The 25,694-nt window shown below is 48.7% G+C and overlaps 1 protein-coding gene across 2 annotated transcripts in view; it reads right to left on the bottom strand.

Moving 5' to 3' along the window:
• The window catches only part of LOC135819769 (protein scribble homolog), a 37,963-nt gene extending 12,890 nt beyond the window's left edge, over positions 1-25,073 (bottom strand). The window contains exons 1-18 of one of the 2 annotated variants that reach the window (XM_065333034.1): positions 24,675-25,073; positions 21,011-21,131; positions 19,186-19,264; positions 18,477-18,566; positions 15,726-15,782; positions 14,789-14,852; positions 12,676-12,750; positions 12,035-12,179; positions 10,919-10,991; positions 10,140-10,185; positions 9,620-9,703; positions 7,911-8,026; positions 7,384-7,450; positions 5,605-5,701; positions 3,152-3,273; positions 2,862-2,954; positions 2,545-2,598; positions 1,678-1,773 (exon numbers count right to left, since the gene is read on the bottom strand). In XM_065333034.1, the coding sequence (XP_065189106.1) occupies positions 1,678-1,773; positions 2,545-2,598; positions 2,862-2,954; positions 3,152-3,273; positions 5,605-5,701; positions 7,384-7,450; positions 7,911-8,026; positions 9,620-9,703; positions 10,140-10,185; positions 10,919-10,991; positions 12,035-12,179; positions 12,676-12,750; positions 14,789-14,852; positions 15,726-15,782; positions 18,477-18,566; positions 19,186-19,264; positions 21,011-21,131; positions 24,675-24,824 (1,629 nt within the window). In that variant the 5' untranslated portion in view covers positions 24,825-25,073. The remainder of the gene's footprint in view (positions 1-1,677; positions 1,774-2,544; positions 2,599-2,861; positions 2,955-3,151; positions 3,274-5,604; positions 5,702-7,383; positions 7,451-7,910; positions 8,027-9,619; positions 9,704-10,139; positions 10,186-10,918; positions 10,992-12,034; positions 12,180-12,675; positions 12,751-14,788; positions 14,853-15,725; positions 15,783-18,476; positions 18,567-19,185; positions 19,265-21,010; positions 21,132-24,674) is intronic. The other variant, XM_065333035.1, reaches the window with a different exon arrangement.
• Positions 25,074-25,694: the final 621 nt, after the last annotated feature.

Raw genomic sequence — 25,694 nt, 5'->3', positions numbered from 1 at the left:
TTGCGACTGTAATACTTGCTGGTGTTGACTATGTGTAATAGACTGCGTACGAACAAGATCTCCTATTGACTGTTGGATGCTGGACAAATCAACCATACTAGTTTCTTGTTTGATACCCGCACTGCCCGTACTCTTGGTGCTACTTGGTGAGCTAGTACTAGTAGTAGCAGCTTCTGGACGGTTCGTCTGGGCTCTGTACTGCGGAGATCGCTTGCATTCAACAATTGACCCTCTGATGCGTACCGAATACGCAACCACATCGCAGATCTCCGTTTGCAGAGCCTCATCTGAACCCTCCAGAGTCTCCGAGTCCAAAACACTGGCCAATGCATCACACGCCTCATCATATGCGTACAATTCTTCAACAATACAATCCACAAGTGTACTTAGCTTTTTTGGATCCGAGTCCACGTGTTCTGGCGACAACTCGTCGGCCCTTTGACCTCCTTCCTTCGATAAAAGGAGTTCGGCCTCTTTGACGAGTTCGTCGATGGATCCTTGCAGCTGCGCGATCTTGGCCCGGCGCATGATCTGCGTGCCGGTCGTCACTGCTCTCTTCGGCATGTTAGCTCGACGACCCAAATCGGGCAAGCTGCTTACAAATTATTTGAGTCGAGTCTATCTTTCTCAAGATTGGAATGGTACGCACGGCTCGTTTCGAGCTCCGGTGCGGTTCATGTCCCGGGTTTCGGCACCACTTTGTGCACACGCCAGACAGTTTCTTGGGATCGGGAGAGCTTGATTTGACTGAATTTGACTGACACTGCACAAGAGGTAAATAATTATTGTTCTTGCTGTGAACTGAAAGAAGACGACGACTAAAGCGCAAGGCGCTTGCGCAGAGAAAAAAGGAGGAAAAAACATGGAGGAAGTCGCCAAGAGGTGAGTGAGTCAGTAGAAATAATAAACACGCGGCCCAGCTTCGGTGTGGGAACGCGGAAACAAAACCGGGGTAGAGAACACAAACTATGACGTGTACTGCAAATAATCTCATGACGTTGAACATCATGTCAACGTCGTGACACAGGCGCAGGTACAACATGTGTGTCTTTGTGTGCGTGGGGGGTGATGCCGCGAAAGTGGAACACAAGATTATTCGCTGGTCCGATGGTTGGGTAGGTAATATCCTAGCTATAACGGCGTGCTCCTGCCACAATAGGAACACGGCATTGGACCAGCAGCGACTCTCGTACAGAATTCTCCTTCATGCAATATACACAGTGTATTCAGAGCAGGACGAACACAACTGTCCTGCAAAGACTCGAATTGTTGTTGACACGCAAATCAATTGTAGATACACATAGGTCTGTACCGCAACTCTGCACATGTACTGTCGTGGACATGGAAATCCAGTCGATTGACCGGGGCCGGCGCCCTAAGCGCGTACAGAACGCTGCGTGCAGTGCACGTGTTGATCCGATGCGACCAGCATGCTGCAGCGCATAAACGCGCGTATGTGCACCGCTTATCCACGGCTGCATGGCCAACGCCCTGGGGCTGCTAGATGTGCGACCGGATTTCCATGTCCAAGACAATACTATAAGATGTGAAATTTGAATAGATAGAATTTCGGAAACCCTAGAAATAGGACACAAAATTGCATCAAATCGATCCCGTAAAAAATTACCCGGTTTAAAGTGCGAAAAATAGACTTAAAACTAAGACATAAAATCTTACATCGTCGTCATCTCTAAACGGCTGGTCTACGCCAGTGCCTCCGGCCACGCTGAAGCCCAGACTGACACCGGGATTGCGCACAAAGCTAGCCTCGGCCTGAGCACAACGCACACGCATGCATGCCAGCAACAGCAACAGCAACAGCACAACAGCACAACAGCAAAGTGTTATACGCGTTGAATAACGCCTTGTACAGTGGATTGCCCAACTGGTAATGCTTAGGTATATAGTACGCGTCGGAAGGTATTTTAGTGTGGTACGGTCAGCCATCTGAAGTACAATTTACTCGGGGGGGGGGGGGGGGGGGTGCTGAGGCGAACATTTTGGAAATTTAGAGCCCAGATCAGTGTGTTTCATTGATTGAAGGGGTACCCGGGGCGAAGAGTGGTACGGTCAATACCGCAGTCGTCGCCGAACCGTGTCTGACGCGCCTGCAATAGGCATTTTAAATAGCGACCTTCCTTTGTAAAGAGCCATAGCACTAACATACATTTCTGGGTAGCTTTCCCAGAAATGGCCAAGTCAACGTTTTTAACACCCTATGTCACAGCGGCGGGGTCGGACACGCTGCGGTTGCTATGGTAGTGGCAGTACGCTGCTACTTTTCATTGTTAGAAACTTTTTTTAAAGGAATGCGACGATCATTGACTCTAGATGTTGAAAATGTTTCGAGGGCCCCAAAATGCCGACTACGATAATAGCTGGCGGTACTGTGCTGAACTACCTACGCCGGACACACGTCCAAATGTCAAATCAAGCCTTCATGGTTTAGTATGCTGTACAAGCAGACGCATTAAGGTGTGCACCCATCAACATGTGCTCAAACAAACACGGGGGACATGTATACACACCGCACGAACGACTCACCGGCTCACGTGGCAAATCGGGGCTGACAGACAGAGACCTGGAAGCAACGGATGCCTGCCAAACACACGATCACACACACACAAAGGAAATCATACACATCACGCCTAGTGTTAGTACAGCTAACAAGACAATAAGCATGTACACCGGGGCTCCTCTGAGGTGCGGGAGTACCTTGCTCTGCGCACACTGAATCAATGTCAACAACTAGATTCGGCGCAGGTCCTCAGAGTTGCAAGATTGCCTTGCTCTGTGCACATGAAATCAACATTGACACCTAGATTCGGATATGCAGATGATGGTGGCATTTTCTGGCTTACTCTCTTCTCCTCCATGTGCTTCTTGCGAGCCACCTCCTTGATCTCCTTCAACTCATTACGGTATGGTGTCTTCTGACGCATCAGAACATTGGCCTGGATGCACAAACAGATATGCGAAAAAAAGTCCAAGAATGTCCGAAGAATACGCATCACTTGACAGATCTCACGAAGCCATTACCCATACACAAACTGCCCGGTAGAGGGTAGCCGTGGGAACAGGGCGGGTGATGGGAATTGGGACTATCTACAGAGAGAGAGAGAGAGGAGATAGTCTCTCTTTCCATCCTCACCTTCTCACCGACAATCGGTGGAACTGACTCGGGCTTGTTGGGGTCTGGTGCAAACGCTACATGACGCTCCTCATCCGGGTCAATCGGTTTCCGGTTATTCTGCTCATCTTCCAACTCTGAATCTGGAAGAGAGAGGGAAAGAGAGAGAGAACCAACTTCTTCACTAATTCCGCCGAATCATTATGCTGGTTTTGTTGTAAGGCAAGGACAAGACGCAAAGGTGATATACTGCACCAAGCAATCGCTCAAATTTAGCTTCATTGTCAGTTGCATGCACATGCACAAGTGACTGCACTTGGCTGACTCCTCGTACAGCTCCACATGATATTGTTGATATGAGAAGTATGCAAATGCTTGACACTGTCTGGACTTATGGAGGAGACCCCTTGTCCAGACAGTGTCAAGCATTTGACACTGTCTGGACAAGGGGTCTCCTCCATAAGTTAGCAGCGTTTGGCGTAGCCGGGACGTGTCTGCAGTGGCTCACCAGCTATCTCACTGAACGTCGACAGAGTGTCCGAATTGGACATGCCCTGTCCGCCCCTCTAACAGTCCACTCTGGAGTGCCCCAGGGCTCTATCTTGGGGCCTCTATTGTTCATCGTATACGTTAATGATTTGGCAGGTTTGGATCATACCTCACTCTACGCGGACGATACAGCGCTCCATATAACCGAGCCAGGCTTATTGCAAGCCTGCGACTCGCTACAGTATCACATTAATCAAGTTGTGCGCTGGATGTCGAAGTGGAAACTCCGCCCCAATGTGTCGAAAACGGCAATCCTTTGTATCCCCCCACGACCCTCCAGTGACCTCACCCTCCTTACGACTCGGCTTTTTACTTTCCCTGATGATCCCATTGCTATCAACATTGTTAAAAATCACAAACACCTTGGTATATTTCTTGATGAACACTTGTCCTGGGATTCGCACGTAACCTATATTGAAAAGCGAGTTTGCTCCGCGATAGGCTGCATTTCTCCTCACATCTCCCATCTACACCATGGTTGTCGAATACAAATTTATCACTCTTATGTTCTTCCTTTGTTTGATTACTGCTCTCTCGTTTGGTCCTCCGGTCTATCCTCCGCTCTTATGCATCGGTTAGAAGTCACCCACCGTAAATTACTTCGATTAATATTTCGCATGCCCCCTCTGACCTCCTCTCAGACGCTATACATTTTGGCTTCCTCTTCCCCTCTCTCAGAACGCTTTCCCCACTCGGCATGCAAATTCATTCACCGTATTAAGCTTCAACTTGCTCCTCCTCATGCACTTGCGTATTTAAGCTGGTTCAATAATAGCTCGCGTACTAGATGTTCTCTCCATTTCCCACTTGCAAGGTCATCGATCCTTTTAAAATCCCCTCTGTTCAAGTCCTATTCTCATTGGTCTCGGCTTCCGCAGGAGGTAAAGTCTCGTGATACCTTCGCTGCATTTTGTTCCATTCTGCCCGCGCCTAAGTTGAATTGAATTGAATTCGTTGTTTTCCATTGCTAGCCTAATCTTCATACTGCTCTCTCCAGGTTCCTATAGTACTCCTTTTGTTTTGTTTTCTTTTCTCTTTTTCTTCTCCTTCTTTTTCTCAGTTGTCCCCACCATGGCTGGTTAAAATCGCCCGCATCACATGCTTATTGGCACTATGTCATCGTGATTGTGAAATAATAATAATAATAATAATAATGCCTTGTAAGTGAGGACTGCTTTCGACCTAGTCCGGCCTTCAGGGGCTAACACAGCGGTATTCACAACCAAATGTTAGCACTGAGTGAAGAACAGCTGGGTGAAGAACAGCGACTAGCAGAATTAGGAGAAGTCCACAAACAACGGTATAATGATTTCATCGGTTTCGGAAAGGCATGAATTATGTTTTTGTAATTTTGGGGAGAGGGCGAGTTGAAATACTGCTAGAGCCGTCAACGAGTCCAAGCATATCCACGTGCCCATGAAAATTAGAAACTCATGGTAGCAGAAAGGGGGGATCAGCATTCACGGAAAACTTACATAATTTCCTCTTTAAAACTGTCAGTAATTATATACAATGCTGGCAAACTGAAATCCAACCCTTTAGCGATGCGTTCACATTCTAGCAGTCTCCATTTCGTAGTTTTACTATCCCGTGTCGGGTCTTTGCGATGCGAGCTCAGGGGCTCAGGGGATCAGGGGCTCAGGGGTTCAGGGGTTCAGGGGTTCAGGGGTTCAGGGGTTCAGGGGTTCAGGGGCTCAGGGGTTCAGGGGCTCAGGGGTTCAGGGGCTCAGGGGCTCAGGGGCTCAGGGGTTCAGGGGCTCAGGGGTTCAGGGGTTCAGGGGTTCAGGGGTTCAGGGGTTCAGGGGCTCAGGGGTTCAGGGGCTCAGGGGCTCAGGGGTTCAGGGGCTCAGGGGTTCAGGGGCTCAGGGGTCGCATTTCAGTTGCCAGCCCTGTAGCTGATCCACGAAGACAGTGAGAGCCCTTACCTGTTTCTCTGGGGTGTTGGGGAAGGAGATCACATGCTGCGAACACATCTCCGGAATCCGTGTCGATAGCCTTCTCCAGATTGGGCAGAGACTTGCTCTGCATACACATGAAAAAACATGATAGAAATTGGCTTGGGATGTGTTATTGCTATGACAGAGGCTGTCCATCATCTAGCCACGTATTCCTACAGTCAAGAGATCATGCGCGAGTACCGTAAAGTACCGCTGATCCGCCCCCGCTCTAATTCCCGCCCCCTGTTGAATTTCTGCCTGTGAAGCGACATCGGCGTATACAACTAAATACGATGTTGAACCGACCCTAGCACTGCTGTACACAATACGTGCAAGTACAGGATGAAAATGCGCACAATCCAGCATGCCAGGTCTGATCTTCCGCTTTGTTGTACATCGTACTGCACTTGAACAACTTGATCTAATTCCCGCCTTCTGCCGGAAAACTAGCTGGGAAACGACATGGCTTGGGGGGCGGATCAACGGTATTTTACGGCACTGCCAAAGATCTTGCAGCGGACAAACAGAGCTGCTCAACGAAATCTGACTGTCAAGTACGCGCCGGGCGTTGTGCAGCCCTAGACCCGTAAAAACACTGGGGGAGTTAACTGGTGCAAGGCGCAAACTTGACCCGCACCAGTGGATTTCAGTGATCAGCGCACTACAGCCAAACCTCGTTAGGACGAACACTGATAAATCGAACTTTCCATTAGTACGAACTAAGGCCAATCCTATGGTTGGCCAGGCATCAATTCAAGTCAAAATTATTCGTTTATGACGAACTTCTGTACAGCGAACTTTCGCGAAGACGAACTATTTTCAAGTGTGATTTGAACAAAGTCAGTGTGGGCATGTACATGTAGTACGAACTTTCGGTCCACGAGCGTGCGCGTACGCTGGCTGCCTTTTTTCTTCTTCTTTTTTTCAATAGTCGAGGTCATATTGTACGTACAATGCAAATTGTTTTCAAGCGTGTTTTGAACAAATCAATCAGTGCGTTGTACGAACTTTCGACACAGTCGTGATTCATTGCACTTTGTCATTGTACTTACCTGTTTCTGGCTTATGCTAAGAATAACATGCTTCCCATGTACAACAGCATGCACCTTCACGTAAATACAATCCATCTGATTATGTATATCGATTTTTTGTCAGATCTAGATAAGAAGAACTCCCGATAAGACAAACAAATTTGTTCAGTCCCTTGAAGTTCGTCCTAACGAGGTTTGACTGTGCATGTACAGTACAAGAAGGTTGGAGCTTCAAGGATGGCACCAACCGGGCCAACTGCAGCGAGTGGTGTAGCCGTGGCGGCTGGCCTAACATGATTTCTTAGAACAGCTTCCCGTTGACAGCAAGGTGTGGATGTAGTTACACCAGCATACAGTGTACATCTTGCGGCATGATGCTTGACACAAAGTGTTCCCACAACTGTGAACTGTTGTGCCCAGAATGCCTGCACACATTACAAAGGTGGGTGGTTTCGTCAAAAGACGAAAGGCATGTTGTGCTTGGGACATGTTGGCACACATTCCAATGGTAGGTGGTTTCATCACCAGACGAAAAACATCAAAATGTTGTCTTTGATGCATGATTCATGATTGCATACAGTCTGCAGAAGACGTCACATGATCACGAGCGCACCTGGTTTGGACGTAAGGGAGATGGCAAGTTAGTGGGCAAGAGCCAGCTGCAAGTTTGATTGACAAGCGGAGCAGTGCTACGCAGTAGGCCCTGCTGTCGAGACCAACACGCAAACACACTTACCTGTCTTTCTGAGAGCCAGAGCGCCTTCAGTTTCAGCTCAGCTAAACTGTACGGCAGGCGCTGAATCCTAAAAGAACACGAGTGTGCATGCACAAATGCAAGTACGTGAACAGGGAGACAGAGACATGAGCAAAAAATGGACAAGAACACCACCATACCATATCACCAAGTCGCACCCCCATTTTCAGGTTTGCTACATCATAAACGTCCAATATAATCACTTCAGTGGTAGGCCACGCTAAATTGTAAGTCTCTAGTGGCCCTGTAGTTTAGTGTCCGCGTAAATAGGTGTGATTCGTATTCAAGCAAATACAGTACATAAACATCTGTGCAAGGGGCATAACATCCAAGATCTGAGAATTGGGGAGGGGTGCAGGAGAAGCGACACAACCCAATGACTCCACCGCCATCTAGTGAATTCGTCCAAAACGTCCTCCAGCGCTGTACCATGCAGCTGCATCACACTCGTTCTTCAACCGAGCCTCCACATGCACACAGTAACGACATATCCATCGTTGTCCACTCACTGATTGCAGGCCAAGTCCAGGACACGCAGGCTGGTCAGCTGACCAATGGAGCGGGGCACATCCGTCAGCTGGTTGTCACGCAACGTCAGAATGTGCAGAGCTGTGCAGTCTCCGAGCTGCACAGAAACACCAGAAATAATGCCACCCCATGACACATACACGCACACACACATGCACGCACGCACACACACACACACACACACACACACACACACACACACACACACACGCACACACGCACACACACACACACACAAACACGCGCACACACACACACACACACACACACACACACGCACACACACACACACACACACACACACACACACACACACATGCACCACACACAATTTGTAATCGTATTTCTGCCCGGTGTGGTGAACAAGGTCAACCGCAGAGTGCCTGTGTGGAAGTTGTGAACTAAATCTATGATAAACAGGCGGAAATCTTCTGCTTTCTCCACCTCACAATAATATACAGTCCTGCTCAACGAAATCCAATCACAGGAGTCAAGTTGGCGCCCTGAATCAGTTCACATCCGAGTGGTTCCAGGTCTAGGGCTACTGCACACCGCCCGGCCCGGTGTGCTGTTGACTCGCTTGATGTGGTGTTGACTCGCTTGATGTGGTGTTGACTCGCTTGATGTGGTGTTGACTCGCTTGATGTGGTGTTGACTCGCTTGATGGGATTTCATCGAGTAGCACCGTATACATCAGAGGTTACTCCGTTGTTTTCACTGCAATGTGAGCTAGCGATACTGTCAGTGAAACCTGGCCAAGGCGACCATCGCTCACGGCAACTTCAAATGTGGTCGCTGTGTACAGGCGGTCTCCTTATCCAGGGTCGTTTGACTGGAAATTACACTCCTTCGTCCTTTTTGCGGTGGTTGTCTGAGGCAGGTGGTCGCCTTATCAGAGTGGTCGCCTTGGCAGGTTTTACTCAGGCGAGTAGCTCGTATGGGTCTCTGGGGGGGGGGGGGGGGGGGCACACACGTGTGTGCCCCCCCCCCCCCCCCTAAACAGTTCGACCTAGGTTCGGCATGCACATAATGACCATGCATGATCACATGCACCGGTCATGCTACACGTATGATACAGATGATACAATACTCTGGTGAAGCGGCCGTACACCCCCTCAGAGGAGGACCAGTTACGTTACAGACGCATAGCACAGCTGTTGGAGGTGGTCTGGCCGGAGGTGGGGATCCGGGGTCTCCCCGTGAAACTTTTGAAACTGGGGTGCAAAACCCTGCATTCTGGGCACTTTGAGCATTGTGTAAAAAAAAAGTGGTCCGGGCAAAGCCAGACCGGGTAGACCGGCTGGTACGCCTCTGCGTGACTGTACACCTATGCTGATCATGTATGCTGATCATGCATGCTGATCATGTATGCTGATCATGCATGCTGATCACCTATGCTGATCATGCATGCTGATCATGCATGCTGATCATGCATGCTGATCACCTATGCTGATCATGCATGCTGATCATGTATGCTGATCACCTATGCTGATCACCTATGCTGATCATGCATGCTGATCATGCATGCTGATCATGTATGCTGATCATGTATGCTGATCACCTATGCTGATCATGTATGCTGATCACGTATGCTGATCATGCATGCTGATCATGTATGCTGATCATGTATGCTGATCACGTATGCTGATCACGTATGCTGATCACGTATGCTGATCACGTATGCTCTCACCTGGTAGGGTATGGCGGACAGGTGATTCTTGTCGGCGTGCAGTGACTCCAGTTTCCTCAGCCGACCAATGCCAGTGGGAAGAGTCTGCACAGAAAAAAGGTAGAATCATTACGTCATGAGCAGAACAGATGACGTCATAATAGTTACGGTTACATCATGGATAGAACCGGAGATGTCGTTGCAAAACGAGGGAGATATTATGTGCACTAAACCCTGCCCTAACCGCACGCCCTTGGTGTAGCGGAAACTGTCCTGATATGACAGGATTCCGCTTGATCCGGGGATGCAGGTGTGATCCACAGCACGTCGGTGCGTAAATTTTTCGTCCGTTCCATACAGGATTCCGCAGTTTTGTACAGGGTCCGGCAAACAGAGGTTTTGCTGTGTTCCACAGGGGGATATACCGTACAAACTAGTTACTTGCACGCTAGGTAAAGAACACACTAAGCACTAGAACTGCTGGTGTTCGATAGACAACAGGGACCAGAGCCGGAACGTGGCGGAATTCCTGAGCACTCACGTCGATCGCATTGTCCGAAAGCACCAGCTCTCTCAGTTCAGTTAGTCTGGACACAAGGAAATGTAAACACGCACGCACGGACACACACACACACACGCACACACACATGTGTACACACATACACATACACATTGGATTCAATACAGATTTTGTTGGAGGAAGACAAATTAGCACATGCCTGTAGCACAAACGCCACTGGTAACTCGGAAGAGGCCTTTCGCACCATTCCTCTTCATTATTGGCACATTAGTGATATGAGCAGCCGCTAACACGTCCTGTTGTCCAGCTTTCTAGTAGGTCAAAGCAGTGATAGAAATGGCACCTACCAAAGAGAATGGCATTCCTGCTGGTCATACAGTCTCACCAAGAGTCCATATTCCCCTAGAGTGCGCAACTTCACTGATCAGATCTGGGACGGCGAAATCCGTGTCGCAGGTCATAGTGCGACATCATGAGTAGGGGAAGTGTGCCCGTGATATTTCCGTGGTGAACCGCGACGACGGAATGAAGCAAGTCCGACGCCCAAAAATGACGTACATCACGGATTACGCCGTCCCACAACCCCGTCCCAGTTGCGCACTCTGGGGGATTATGGACTCTTGGCATCACCAATGTGCCAATGGTGTAGGGAAAGTTTGCGACAGACAGTAGGCTTTGCAATGGCTTCTCTACAGTGTGTGCTAACTTACATGTTCACCAGCAAGCACATAGTGCCAGCAGTGTGATTTAAAAACAATATCAGCATGGTGTCCTGGCAACACATTCAACTTTTGACTCACTTTTCTATAGACTCCGGTACGGACGTGAGCTGATTGCCGTCAACTTTGAGCAGTTGCAAGCTAGTCAGCTGACCTGGAAATGTACACACAGGGACAGGGATAGTCAGATGTGATAGTTGAGGACGTGGCCACACACACACACACCTCAGACCTCAGACATGCCCATCGCGGAAGCGATGATAGCGAACAGCTATGTTAGACATAGCAACTTGTGCTGGGATTACACCATTCAACAGCTTGCAAGGCTGATGAATTGACCGCCACTATTTTTAGCCTGGTATCCACCACACAGCTGTTTGAAGTGACTTTTTCTGGCCAGTGAATCCCTATTTTTCATTTTTTTTTTTTTTCTACACGCACACACCACACCACATACTCCGGCATACACTGGCTGTTGGTAACCACCCAGGAGAATGAAAGAAAAGTCAGGAAGAGTCCGAGAAGGAGAAGAAAGACGTGTGTGACCATAATCGTCGGGAATTGAACCCGCAACCTCTCGATTGGAAATCGACTGCACATACCACTGCACCATATGGGACACACACACACACCTTGACCTTGACCTTTGACGCCCATCGCCGGAGGCGATGATAGCAATGCTACGGCAGAAGCCATAGCAACTTGTGCTGGGATTGCACCATTCAACAGCTTGCAAGGCTGAAGAATTGACCGTCACTATTCAGCCTGGTCTACACCATACAGCTATTTGAAGTGACTTTTTCTGGCCAGTGAATCCCTATTTTTGGTCTTTTTCTTTTTTCTTTTTTCTTTTCTTTTTTTTCCCACACACACATCACACCACATACTCCGGCATGCACTGGCTGTTGGTAACCACCCAGGAGAATGAAAGAAAAGTCAGGAAGAGTCTGAGAAAGAGAAGAAAGACGTGTGTGACCATAATCGTCGGGAATCGAACCCGCAACCTATCGATTGGAAATCGCTGCACATACCACTGCACCATATGGGACACACACACACACGCACACACACGCACACACACACACACACACACACACACACACACACACACACACACACACACACACACACACACACAAACACATATGCACACGCACGCACGCACGCCCTACCCAGCCCTGCCCTGGCAAGACCTACCTATCTCCTCGGGTAGCTCCGTCAGGCAGTTCTCAGACATATACAGGTCCGTCAAGGACTTCAGCTCACAGAACTCAGTGGGCAGCTTGACCAGTGCGTTCTTGGAGATGTCCAGCTCCCGCAGCGCTGCAAAACCGTTCAACTCCTGCAGCAGGTGAGGACATACGAAAAGCAGAAGTGCTGTGACAATTGGCTTGCAACAAGGCACAATACATCTGCACCACTTGCAGTTCACCGTGTGTGTGACTGCCCTGCGGATAGTGTCCTGGGCTGTGTGTAATACTCCGCTGGTTACGTATGGTTATGGCTGCACACCAGTGATCAGTGGAAAGCAAAAACAAGAAGAAATAAAACAGATTCACTGGTTTGAGGGAAAAATGCAAACGGGAAAAATCTGAAGAAAAAATTGACCATCACCACCAGGACTCAAACTAGGGACCTTCGCCCGAAGCCAAAGAAGAATAGAAAAAAGGAAATGATTGTGTTCGTTCCCCAGGGAACACACGGCGACGGCCACCAATACCCGGAGAATCAGATTTCCATAGCAACTGAGAGTGGTCAGTGGTATGCTAACAGTTAATAGTCAATACCAAGCGTGTTGTAAGCATGCTGCACACTCCACCGTGAGGAGCATGGCTTACCGGCGGCAGTTCTGTGAGGCCATTCTCGTCCAGGGCTAGCTCCTCCAGACAGACTAGACACCCGATTGTACGGGGCTACGAGAACACAACCACCGACACACAATAGCACAAACACAGGTTGAATCAGGAGCGTCGGAAGGTATTTCAGGGCGGTACGGTCAGCCATCTGAAGAACAAATTTACCCGTGAGAGGGTGGGCGTCCCCTGAAAATTTCGATAATAGAAGCTGAAATCAGTGCATTTTATTGATCCACAGGTTACCTGGGACAAAGAGTGGTAAGGTCAAGACCGTAGTGACTGTAGCGTGTCCAACGACCTTGGGTTCAGATTTTAGTACACACTTCCGCTGCTCAACCATACATCTTCACAACACTCTCCAAAGAGTCTCCGGGCTACAACCAATCACTGAAATAGAAAGAAATTTAGATCCTACGGATAACAAGTAACATGTTGGTCCTTTCTTATAAAATTCGGATCATTTTTATTTTCATTCCAGTGACTGGTGTAGCCCGGAGACTCTTTGGAGAGTGTTGTGAAGAAGATGTATGGGTGTACTGATTGGATACAGTCTAGTCTGCAAATACAGTAAAACCTAGTTTAAGCGACCACCCCACGGTGCAGGCGAAACCGGTCGTTAAAGCCACGTGGTCTTTAGAACCAGGTCCCACAGTGTCTGTGTAGAACTGTCCGTGCGGGGAAAAACGGCTCTTAACCCTTTGGAGTCCATGGTTCGATGTCGAACCATGGGCATTTTGTATGCGTGTGGGCGCAGTCAAACTTTCGGTTCTCGGCCAAATCCTGACAAAATTCAACAATCGAAGGGTCTATAGAGATGGTAGAGAAAATCGCTATCGCCTCGAACAGATCCGAAGTCTCTCCGATGAAGTTTGAGTGAGCGGCGAGCGATCAAACATTTCGAATTTTCTGCGCTGCGTGCTGCGAGTCAGCAGTGCGTGAAAAAAAGGGATTTTCCCAGCTTCATGACAGGCGGCACGTGCCAGGACCGGCGCGGCGCGAAGTCACGGCAAGGTAAGCTTCTACTCGAAAAAATTGAACAGTTCCGAGCCAGATTCAGTGAAATGGCTACAGGAGACCGATTTCGTCTCAGATCTGGAGCTGGACTCGCGTTTGGGGCGCGTTGTGGCGGACAATGAAAAGTGCTCTTGGCGAGTTTGGGCACATTGTATTTCTCTCATCAAGAGCTTTCCAACAAGCCCAAGATCTTCAAAATTGGTGAAGTAGAACCAAAGTTATGTTGGAAATGGAGTGCGCATTTTCGTGACTGCCACAAATTCTGTGGAAGCAAAAAAGTTACGGACTTCAAAGGGTTAAGAGCAGGCGGTCGCTAAACAAAGAGGTCGCTTACACCAGCTTTTACTGTAGTGGCAAATCTTCGTTGCATGAGATGCAAATAATTATTATTTACTGTTGGAGCCAAAAATATATGTTCACAATCACGCACACTTAGGCCTCGCACAAGCCATGAAATTCACATCGTGGTGCCACGCATAACATCGGCCATGTTGGTTTCACTGTCCACACGCCGTGATCACTTTCTGCACTAATTTGGTCACATGATATGTGAGAACGCTCCAGACAGGCTTCGGCACAGGGCAGAATGTTATCATGAGCTGAACTCGGATGGTGAGCCAATTCAGTTATGGTAAAAAGTCACTACTAAAAAAAGGAGAAGGACAACATGTTACGAGATATGACTAACTGTTGGTGGACAGTTAGTCATAACTCGTAACATTGTGTCCTTCTCCTTTTTTACCGTTATCATGAGCTTTCACAATATTTTTCCATCATCCGCCACACCAAAACTGCGCTCTCCAGCCGACCTGGACACGTTGCCTCAGCACACCAGCAGCAAAGCGACACATTCGCAGCGCAGAATTCCTGGAGGGCACAGTCATGGTGTGGCGGATGGTGGTTGATGGAAATATCTGCACAGGGCCGAATACTGCTGCTCACCCTTTATTTCCACAATATTAGTACAGACACAGTGGCAACCTTTGTTAGGGTGCAGACCGGTGAATCGGTTGTCATGGAAAGCGATCGTTCAAACATTTCCATAGCAACCGAGAGTGACAGTGTACGGTGTACAGCTTACCAATTGCTCTATTTCGTTGCTACCGAGGTCAAGGCGCTGGAGACGCTTCAGACTGGCTATTGACCTGTGCAAGGACATATTGAACACATGAAGAAAAATCAATGAGCACAACCTAAGCCAAGTGTCAGCTATTTAGCACTAAAAAACCGAGCTCCACCTTGAAAGCAACCAACCTGATAAAAACCGCCAAAGTCGCAACTGCCAAAATTTAACAGTGCAAACTGGTGCGCCATCTGATTAACGCGTGAAATTCGGAGTATAAACCACAACAACGCTTTGATGTCCCTTCTCTACAAATGCCGTGTAAAGTGAGTAAAGTTTCCACACTCATGCTGCCACCGGCTACAATAGCGTTGGGGAGACACGACCAGCTTAGGATGTTTGCCGCGTGCCAGGCCACCACTACCGGGCCTGAAAATAATACTATAATACCTGGGTGTCGGTGCAGCGCCTAGCGGCAACAATGAGATGGTAAACATCATAGACAAGTGCCCGACGGGAGAGGGGGGGGGGGACCTTGTTAGCTGCATCCATATCAGTTGATTCACCGCATCCACAGTGCAGAGTCGATTCCACTACACGGCTCGGTGTGTGCTGTGTGTGTGTGTGTGTGTGTGTGTGTGTCATCTCTCTTTTCTATACGTCGCACACCAGATGTACTACTATCGCTGTCTTTCTCCTGCTATCTCTCTCTGCTTGCTGTTTTTTGTTTTTGTTGCCACTGCCCCCCCCCCCCCCCCATCATACCCATGCTTGGGTGGAGGGCGGCGTGACCCGTTAGGGTAGCTGTCAATACAGTACAGTACAGTGCGTGTGTGTGTGTGTGTGTATGCGTGCGTGTGTGCGTGCACACTTTGTCACATACACACAAGTGCCTTCAGCTGCCTAGCACATCATAATTATGATCATGTCCACAGGAGGCATTGGCAGCACTTACACCGGTAGAAACTTGAGCATGTTTTCACGTGCCTCCAGCACTCTCAGGTTGGACAACCTGAACAAAACGCAGCACATGGGCAAACATACACAACATTTCAGAGATAAGTTTTGGGGAAAAGAATAGAACCTTAACTACTACATGTATGCGTATGGCCACCTTGACTCGTGTCCAAGCATATTGGGAGAGCAATAGCAGACTTTTAAAGCCACCCCCCCCCCCCACACACACACACACCTCCCCTTGCCCTCCATCTCTCTGCATCACGCAACGCCGCTACCCACAAGCCCGCCAAACGTCTTCAATCTGTCATTCACACGGCGGTTCGTTGGGCAGAACGGTACAGCACTTTCTATAGTGGCATGAGGCTGCGGACCGGGTTCAGGTGAGACCGCACTAGCACCTTGTAGGCACTAGCAGGAACAGATCACCAGCCACGCTTCACAGGAGCAAGCACCGTCAAACTCGGAAATAACCCGGACATAACAACACCTCGTAAATAACGACACAATTCTCACAACTAGTGACTAATTGACTGAGTACTAGTACGTGTACTTTCAAACTCACGAATAACGACAACTCACGAATAACGACAACTCACGAATAACGACAACTCACGAATAACGACAACTCACGAATAACGACAACTCACGAATAACGACAACTCACGAATAACGACAACTCACGAATAACGACAACTCACGAATAACGACAACTCACGAATAACGACAACTCACGAATAACGACAACTCACGAATAACGACAACTCACGAATAACGACAACTCACGAATAACGACAACTTGCGAATAACGGCACATTTCTCAAGCACGATCGCTACTCTCAAGGTTAATGGTAGTGCTAATGGAGAACCTGTTACTACTATAAATGGACCGACCAGATGAAAATAGCAACAACGAATTAGTACTCTTCATATCGTTTCACCATTCAAACTAGCAGTGATACCTTCTCAATACGCAGATAGGTGAACCCCACGGCACGGTGGAGAAAACTACGGGTACCCAGTCCAAGCATTCATCCACGCATCGGGCAATTCAGGGACAAATAGAGCCGGGGCAATTACGCCGCTGCTGCCACAGCCCCACTGGATACATCCCGACTGGGCAATTGACGCTAAGTGACATGCTACTCCCCTGGCATGACTCAATCCCTCCCCGTGGATCTCTCCTAGTCGTATGCATACAGAAGTAGTGCGTTAGCTACGTTATCAGCTGCAGCATAGTGGCCACCTAGATACTCCCATTTTACCTGTATACTACGTTATTACCGTACTAGGGCCAAAAAAAGAGGAATCCATGAAACGCACTTCTCATTGCTAATTTTGGACACGGGGTAGAGGTGGGGATGGGGATGGCAAGTCCTTCTGGCACACATACTTGTACATACACATCAGGTAATACAGAAATATTGGAGCTGCGCGGCTGTACAACTGTATACAACCGGTGTTTCTGTATGTAGTGGTTTCATAGCTATCACGTGACTTTACAGGAGAGCCATGTCGGTTCCACAGGCCACGTGCCATGTTCAATTTCTACACAGATTTAGTCACATGATGGAGACATGAAACCACTCAATACGAGTACCGCTCTGCGCATTTGCGTACTGAGCACACTATTCCAGCTAGCCAAGGCTAGGAAGGTTAGAGGCAGCACACATGAAGACACCCGCTCCTGCCCTCAAGCCCAACACGCCTGCCTCAGACGCGCCTACTCGTATTCCCAAGCCGCTCAGTACCGTCCCACTGGAAGTTGTCTGCTCAGCACTGGGCACTGGGCTGCTGACCCCCTACTGTGCTGTGGCCCCATAGCGCATAGTGAGCCAGAAAGCAATGCACCAAGCGGTGGGACACCCCAGTGAGGGGTTGTCGCGTTCGCTTTCCGTCGAAATGAAAAAAAACACCATTCATTTCGTACCGGAAACCCTCCCTTCCCTCTGAATCGAACGCAGCTTTCTATGCTGGATGACGAAAATCACATGCATGTACATGCCATTATGTATAGTGTCGATCGACTTGCGATTTTGGCTCTCACTCCCCCCCCCTCCCCTCCCCCCGCCAAAAAAAAACTCCAATGATGTTCGTTTCAGGGACGACAAAATAACTTTTGTGACGACCCCTAAGCTGCGCCAATATACTAACGACACCAACTGACCATCTCTGCACGGACCTGAAGGCTGCCATCGCCATCGCCAACTCAGAAATCGGAGCACAGTCCACTCCGAGAGTTATTGAGTAGGGTATAGCTGCGTGACCAGACCCCAGCAAGTTACTAATCAACGCATGCAACGCCTAAAGAGTGACAAGGTTCTGGATGCGGCGCTCTAGCACGAGTTTTTTTGTAGGGGGCCTACTATTTTACACAGTGCTCGTTGCCCCCGGTTATACAGTTTCTGTTGCCTGCAGTCTGCCTGGAGGTTGTTGCATCAGCGCCGTCCTCCATCGGCTTTTGGCTCTGGGTCATCATTTTGGTTTCTTTCCAGCGTCTCCTTCCTGGTTCTGCACATTCTCCATTCCTCCCCCCCCCCCCCCTTTTGCCCTTCGCTTTGCATCACCTCGCGTAGTTATTCATGCAACAGACTGCCATGGGGCTAAAGTACATCACTGTATGGAGCTGAGTTTGAGTGTAGTATTCAAAACCAGATCAGGTGTGCAAATCAATTCGCAGCTGGTGATGCACTGCCCAACATATCACACCGCATTCTAGAGTACACATGGCTAGTGTAGGTAGGCTCACCCGCTCAAATCCGACGGGAGTCTTTTCAGCTCGGAGTCATTGATGGTCAGGTGCGTGAGCGTGCTGATCTGCGTCATAGAGTCGGGCAAGCTGAGACGGCGCCAACGCAATGTTGGTTAGTTGAGCAGGGGAACACACAGAGCCACACACGCACGTGCAACACACACACATGCCCCCCCCCCCCCACACACACACACAGGCGTGCATACACACAGAACACACACGTCACACATGCACACACGTCACACAAACACACAAAAGCACACACATACACACATGCATATAGTGAACACACAAAATTAATGTAAGTCATTGTCACACAAGTCAAGGTGGATCGAAGTCTACACATCTCTCATGGCAGTGCCCGCATAGCAACACTCAGAATTCATTCAAAGAGCTAACTTGGCTCCCAGAGCAAACCGCGGTACCATATCTCTAAGGGGAAGGTGGGGGCTGGCATGTGCGCGGGCCAAACAAGGCGGAACAGACACGGGCCGGACGCCTATCTCACAAAACATACACAGCATGTAACCGCTAACGGTCATCAGGATTGAGATGCCTACCATACGAGCATCCCCAGTGTAACATACTGGACAGGCAGAAATTTTCGGTGGTGAAATATTTTCGGTTTCAAAATCGGCGGTTCGGCGGAGGGAAATGCAGAGCACAGAATGCAGATAATGCACTGCTTGCATGAGCATACACTTACGCCTGTACTGCCGTGGCGCTGATGTCCAACACCTCCAGGTTCTTGCATGACTGCACCTCCTGTGGTACCTCTACCAAGCCTGCAAGGCACAGTGCACACGATCGAACATACCAGGGGAATAAGGGATTGGTAATACAGTCCCTAATAACGACTGCGGATATAACAATTCTCGAATAACGACAGAATTTCCATGCCCAGAGCAAAGTCACATCCAAATGTAATACATTATAATGAGACTTCGGGTATAACGACACTTCGCGAATAAGGACACTTTTCTGATGCCCCGCCGAGTGTCGTTATACGCGAAGTTGACTGTACATACTATTGGAATGCAGGCCCGCCAGAACCGGTTCGGTTGGTCAGGTTATCACCGGACGAACCCTTTGGACACCAAAAAACGTGTTCCTACTGTGGAGGGCATGTATACCCGCCATATCATATACAAACTGTATAAAAGACCGTGATACTACCGGACCAATCAAAACTGCTTCCGGCGGTTCATTTTGATTTCATAGGAAATGGTGAGGGGAGCCCCTTTTCATTTTCCTATGTTGTGTCTAATATAGTGGATACGCATAACCTCCTCCCCAGCGAACATACAGTGGTGCCCAAAAGCTTGGTGCGGTGATGACATGACCGACCAGACGGGTTCCGGCGGGCCTGCTTATGCCCCGAGCTCATAGTGGCTTCTACCCACCCATACAATTACCTTACTTACGGTGATTACAAAGAGCTAGAAACAAAAAAGCTTAGAATTACACTGCATGATCACTAGCTACAGAAACTGTAGAATATAAGTTTCTTGCTTGGGCCGGGAGCACAAAGTCGCACTCGTCCCGGGATGAAGAGACGCATGGCTCTCCCCAAACACATGGCAATAGTGACTCGGAAAGAGGCTGTATGGTTGAATACAACCTGGGATGAGAGTTGCCGACGCGTAACCCAGGAAACAAACTGTTATTGGCCTGAGCGCATACGAGCACACACGTCACATTCAGCTATGTTTGACTAATGCCGCGTTCACGACAGGCCGATTCTCGGCCGACATGGAATCGTACGAAAAATCCTCAAGATCGTCGCGCGAAGTCACCTGATGTGAATTGAGCTGTTGTACAGGGTTCCGTCAAACCTGTGCAACTTTCTTGTCATGCAATTTGTCGACAAGTATCGACTGGTCGTTATTCGGCCAAAGTCGGCCGATTTCTAGCTTGCACGTGGTGAAGCGGGCCTCCGACCAATCACTGATGGCGTCTCACCATGACAGCAGAGAGCGTCAATGCAGATCGTCAACTGGCTGCAGTGGATCACTACTAGACGCTAGTCTTTTCACGCTTACGGCCCTGTAGCTCATGTGAAAAGATCTCACTTCCGCTCTAGAGTCTAGTACGGTCCTGCGCGGCTGTGTACCACGTGTGCGAGTGCGCACTAGACAGGCCTACACCATAATCGCTTGTGTGAACAGGACACATCCAACACGTCCAACACAGTCGGCCGATTTCATATCGGAGTCGGAACATCGGCCGAAAAATCGGCCCAGTGTGAACCCGGCATTAGACTGTCTGCTCAACCAAAGCTACAGCATTTTCTTCCGATAGAAAGCAAACTAAAAAATTATACAAGCAACAGGTGACTAGCCCACACAGGGCACGAGGGGGGGGGGGGGGCACGTGCATCCTCCAGTCCCCCCCCCCCCCCCCTAAAAATTCCGGCCTACGTTCAGCGTGCAGTTGCCGTGCACATAATGCCCCAGCCATACTACACATATGCGACCGTGCACAGCCTAAAATGGGGACCGGCTACGCCCCTGAATCAAAGCTCATCTCACCAGTGTTGTGGCTGACATTGAGCTCCTGCAAGTGCGTTAGTCTTGCAATGGCATCTGGCAAATGCTCCAGTTCATTGTTGGAGATGCTGAGCTTCTGCAGCTTGTTGAAGTTGCCGATGATCTAGAAAGGCGAGTCACACGGTATAATGCAGACGAACACACAGAGAAAGATGTTGTTGAAGAGCCTGAACTGTGTCCTTCTTCTTACTTGTAGCATGAGATCTAACAAGGTCAAAACAGCTAATGTATATTCCGGGGTCTACGCCGCAAACACCCCGCCCTTTTTCAGGCCCAAAATTCGCATCATTTTCGACATTCGGAGTAAAAGCCGCACGTCAAATTTTGAATATTTGGCCATCCAAACTTGATGGGTAATAGTGTATACAAGACGTTTACAACAAAAGGTTAAAAAGTTGAGAAGCACAACTGAAGTTGCAGCAAAGGTTTCTTTGTCTGTCCCTGACTCTGATCCGACACCACAGAAGCATCGTACAACTGCAATGATGGATTTCTGTGCATGAAAAAGTACATAAAAGTAGTAGAATGACACCATACATGCATTTTATGCATGGCACGCCATATCACTGGGTGATTCATGGCCAGTATTCGGAGTCTAAGCCGCAGGGGCGATTTTTGAGTTTCTTTTTAAAGAGTTTCAAAGTGCGGCAAACACGCCGGAAAATACAGCAAAACCTCAAAAAACTCAGTGTGCAAGATGTGAAACTTGGTAAACTGATCGGCGTTTGTGGCATTTGTGCGACTTTATGTAGCTGCAAAGTAGAGCTCTTAGTAATACCCTGAGCACTTATGGCAGGCTCTGATCAATAAACGCTTTGCAAATGGTTTTCACTACAAAAGGCCATGAGCACACACCTGGCTGCTGCAATGCTACTGCTGTCATTGATGTTGGCTATGGCCGTGTGTCCCCCGCGAGGCAATGTGGAATGCCCAAGGAGCAACAACACCATCACCATTCACAACCGCTACACTTAATCGTTACGCCGCCAGTCGTCTTTCCCATGCACCAGTGGCCACACACTGATGGAGCTAAGCATGCACAACCGAGAATCATTTGTTTTGATGCCTGATGAGTGTTTGAACTCTGAGTAACAGCAAAGAAGAGACTTATTTGTACTGTTACTGTGTGCACCTCACACTATTACTACTTCGTCTGGAAACAAAACAACTGGATGATTATTTTATCCAATTTCTAGGAAGATTTAAGTTACTGTGCTCAAAAGCGTCAGTTCTGTAGAACAAAAACTAAGGAAAAGTAAAAATAAAAAAGTAAATTATCGCGTCCGTTCCCGAAGGGACTCACGACGCCTGCTAACACCCGGTAAACCCTAGCAGCAGATGCAGCGCCTAACGGTGGTGGTGGTGGGGGATTGGATACGTCTCACAACCACTGGCATAAGTGCCGAGAAACCACATTAGCCACATCCATGTGTAGAAAAAAGTTCTTCAAGGAAAATGAGTGCATATCCTTTTATTGTGAAAAGAAGGACAACATGTTACGAGTTATGACTAACTGTCCACCAACGTAACCAGATCTTATACAGTCCGAGTTAAATATTGCATATCCTTTTTTAAAAATATTTTTTGAAGTACGAGTACACTGTTGTACACAAGAAGTTTGCGTGTTTCGAGTCTGATCCAGAGTCACTGTAGCTCTGGTTTCTCAGAGCTCAACTCGCCAGAACTGATCATTAATTTGATGAACTAATTCACCAACAGTCTACCGTCTTTCTGACATTGCCACTCGAACTTGACAATAGAAGCTGCTTTTCGTATGTGCTGTTCTATTGAGCCATGGTGTTTTTGTCTTATGTTTGTGAATCCTTCCCGGAAGCAAATGCTGGTTTTTATGCATTCGTGTAATTACTCAGCGTTATTTGCAATAATAATAATAATAAATAATAATAAATCCACCAAGCAAGCCTTTCTTTCCAGAGCACTTACCACAGTAAGCGTGGGTTTCAGCAGCTCTTATGCCACGATGTTGCTTGGCAATGCCTTTGTTTGATTGGCAGATGGACAAAAATTAGTTTGGTTTACTCTACCATGACAGTGTCAGAATCAAACAACTTCATTATTGTCATTTCACAACTGAGCTATGAAGTAGGAATTTACAATGGCCATGATTGCGCTTCCATTCAACAGCGATTGATTCGCAAGGAAGGTTTATTGTTACAAAGGCCAGGGTAGGAGGACACAAAATCGACACCGGGTGCGCACATAGTCCAGGCAACAAATCCCGAAAACGAGGAGTCTGAGTACCCTTGAATCGTGGCGGAGTAGAGAGCTCGAGCTCCTGGTCGAAGAAGCAAGCACTCCTTCTACCAGATTCTCAAGCAGCTCCCGCGAGTGCGGGTAACAACACTACTGACTACTGAGTACTGTAATAACCAGGAGGATGGGAAAGAAACGACCACCACCAGTCAGATCAAACTGATTACGCTAACGTGAAACGAAGTAGTTAGCTGGCTGCTACAAAGTACAATCACAGAGGAACGCATACGAGCGGTGCGGCTGTGGACTGTGGTCACCGGAGGCAGACCCTAAAGAGTAGGACTCACTCTTATCAACGCCATCATCGCCCGCACGACGTGATGAGCTAGCTCTCACCTCGTGTACTGTGCGCGCGTGAAGGAGAGACCAAACCGAGCGACATGTTGCCCGTCCCTATGAAAGGACTACTCGACGCAATCAGAGCCGCGCATTTCCGCTGCCAGTGCACTGATCAATCGTCCGAGAAATAAGTAGTCCGCAAGCGCACCCTCACGCAATGTCGTTCAGAACAAGAAACGGAAGGCCGAAAGAGAGAGTAAAACAAGTCACTTTTCGAGTTCGTTACTTTTCGAGTTTTGCTCAGACCTTCTTATCACAGATGAGGTGAGATGATTGAGCCCCAGATGTACTTTGGCGATAAAGACAACAATGCAAACGTAATCGGCACAGAATGAAGCCCTTCGGATGGGAAGCCTTCGCAATTTCAGGACCAAGCTAGCAAAATATTCTACCTCCTCGACCCTGGAAAAACTGTCAACACGGATCGGACACGCGAGGACACAAAGAAAGTGACATCGGTCGGACCCTTGACCTCTGATTTCTAGTCTTTTTCGTTATTTTTTCTCTACTCATTGGATGAAGCACCTGGCACATACACGGTAATTGCGCACTGCCACTGGATGCAGGCAAATGCCACCTACAAAACCGACGCTCACAGCAGGAAGAGCACACGACGGAACAATCGAATGAGAGGAACAACGCAGAGACGAAACGCAATGATAAGGGGCAAACAAGAGCTGCATGCGTCTTCGCCCCAGCGAATCGGAGGCTCGCACAATACAGCACACTTTTTTTTTCTTTTAGTGGTAACGCACACATGACGAAATATACAGACTCAGTCACACGCAGAGCAAACTCCGCGCACAGTCCTGTTTATCAAGCAAGGGATAGGCCTCCACAAGTACACTCGCTGGTTAGTGCTATGCTTGGAAAGAACGACAGTGGCAGTGGCAAGGCAAGACAGCGAGACCCTTTCCACTCTACCAGTACTACTAGAACACACGAACTAACTATTACACTTCACTCTATCCAGGCAGAGAGAAAGAGACACGTGTGGCACAGTACCGCGTTCACAGAGATGTTGCATTCTTACCGCTGGGATCTCGCGCAGAGCATTGCCATCCAAGATCAGCGTCTGCAGGCGCTTTCTGTGCCTATGCAAGTCCTCTGGAAATCGATTGATTCCTTGGCCAGTACGATCTATCTCCTCCAGTTGCCGCGGACCGAGGCATTGACGGAACATCTTCGCAGCTGACTTCTGCGTCCAACTCGTCTCTTGATGACCAGAACTGCAGAGGCTCCTGCCTGCGGCTCGCTATGGCGGCGAAAGAGAACGTCCACACACGGACTGCGCGCCGATCGACCACTGCAAACTAGTAGCGAGTAGTGTGCAGGCCTAAAGAATGCTTCTGAAAATGAAGGAGAAAAATATTCGGTCGATCCGTGTTCAGCACAGTATCACCTGTTCGGCGAGGCCAGGATAATCATGTCGGTCTTCGTTCGCTGTACACTGGTAGTACACCACACACTCACACACACACATGCACACATACATGTAAGTCATTTGCCACCACTGCACCAGGCACCACTACTACTCAGTACTACTAGCAGTAGCACTCACACTCCAGACTAGTTCACAGCTAGCTCAGGAAGGCCCCCGTTTGCCTGTATGTATCAGTGTATGGAGCGCAAGCTCAGATCAGGTAAGTGTGCTGCACATACATGATACAGTCAGTACACGGCTACACGCGCACACACACAAGCGTGTTGACTTCTTGCACGCTCAAGTCAAGGCTTTGTCAGTCAAGCGGCCTATCACCACGAGCCATGTGATATGTGTCCAGCTCAGTACAGGGTCAGTGTTGATCTGGCGCTTGCACAGAAGCGCTTGTCAAAACATGCAAGGCGCTTCACATGTTGACATGCCACCACCATGACCACTGATCACTGACACTGCCACTAGTGCACTGGCATCAAGACTAGAGACAGAGTACATAAAGACTGATAAATGTGAGAAAATTATGACTGTATTCTTGCTGGCATCAGACACAAAGAGAAAGCCTTCAACTGTTCAAGCTGCCACTGCATGCCACAGTCTAGTCTGTGCTTCAGC

This window comes from Sycon ciliatum, chromosome 6 (assembly GCF_964019385.1).
Source record: "Sycon ciliatum chromosome 6, ocSycCili1.1, whole genome shotgun sequence".
Lineage (NCBI taxonomy): Eukaryota > Metazoa > Porifera > Calcarea > Leucosolenida > Sycettidae > Sycon > Sycon ciliatum.
Note: the sequence above shows the minus strand (reverse complement) of the source record. Positions and strands in the feature narration are given on the sequence as shown.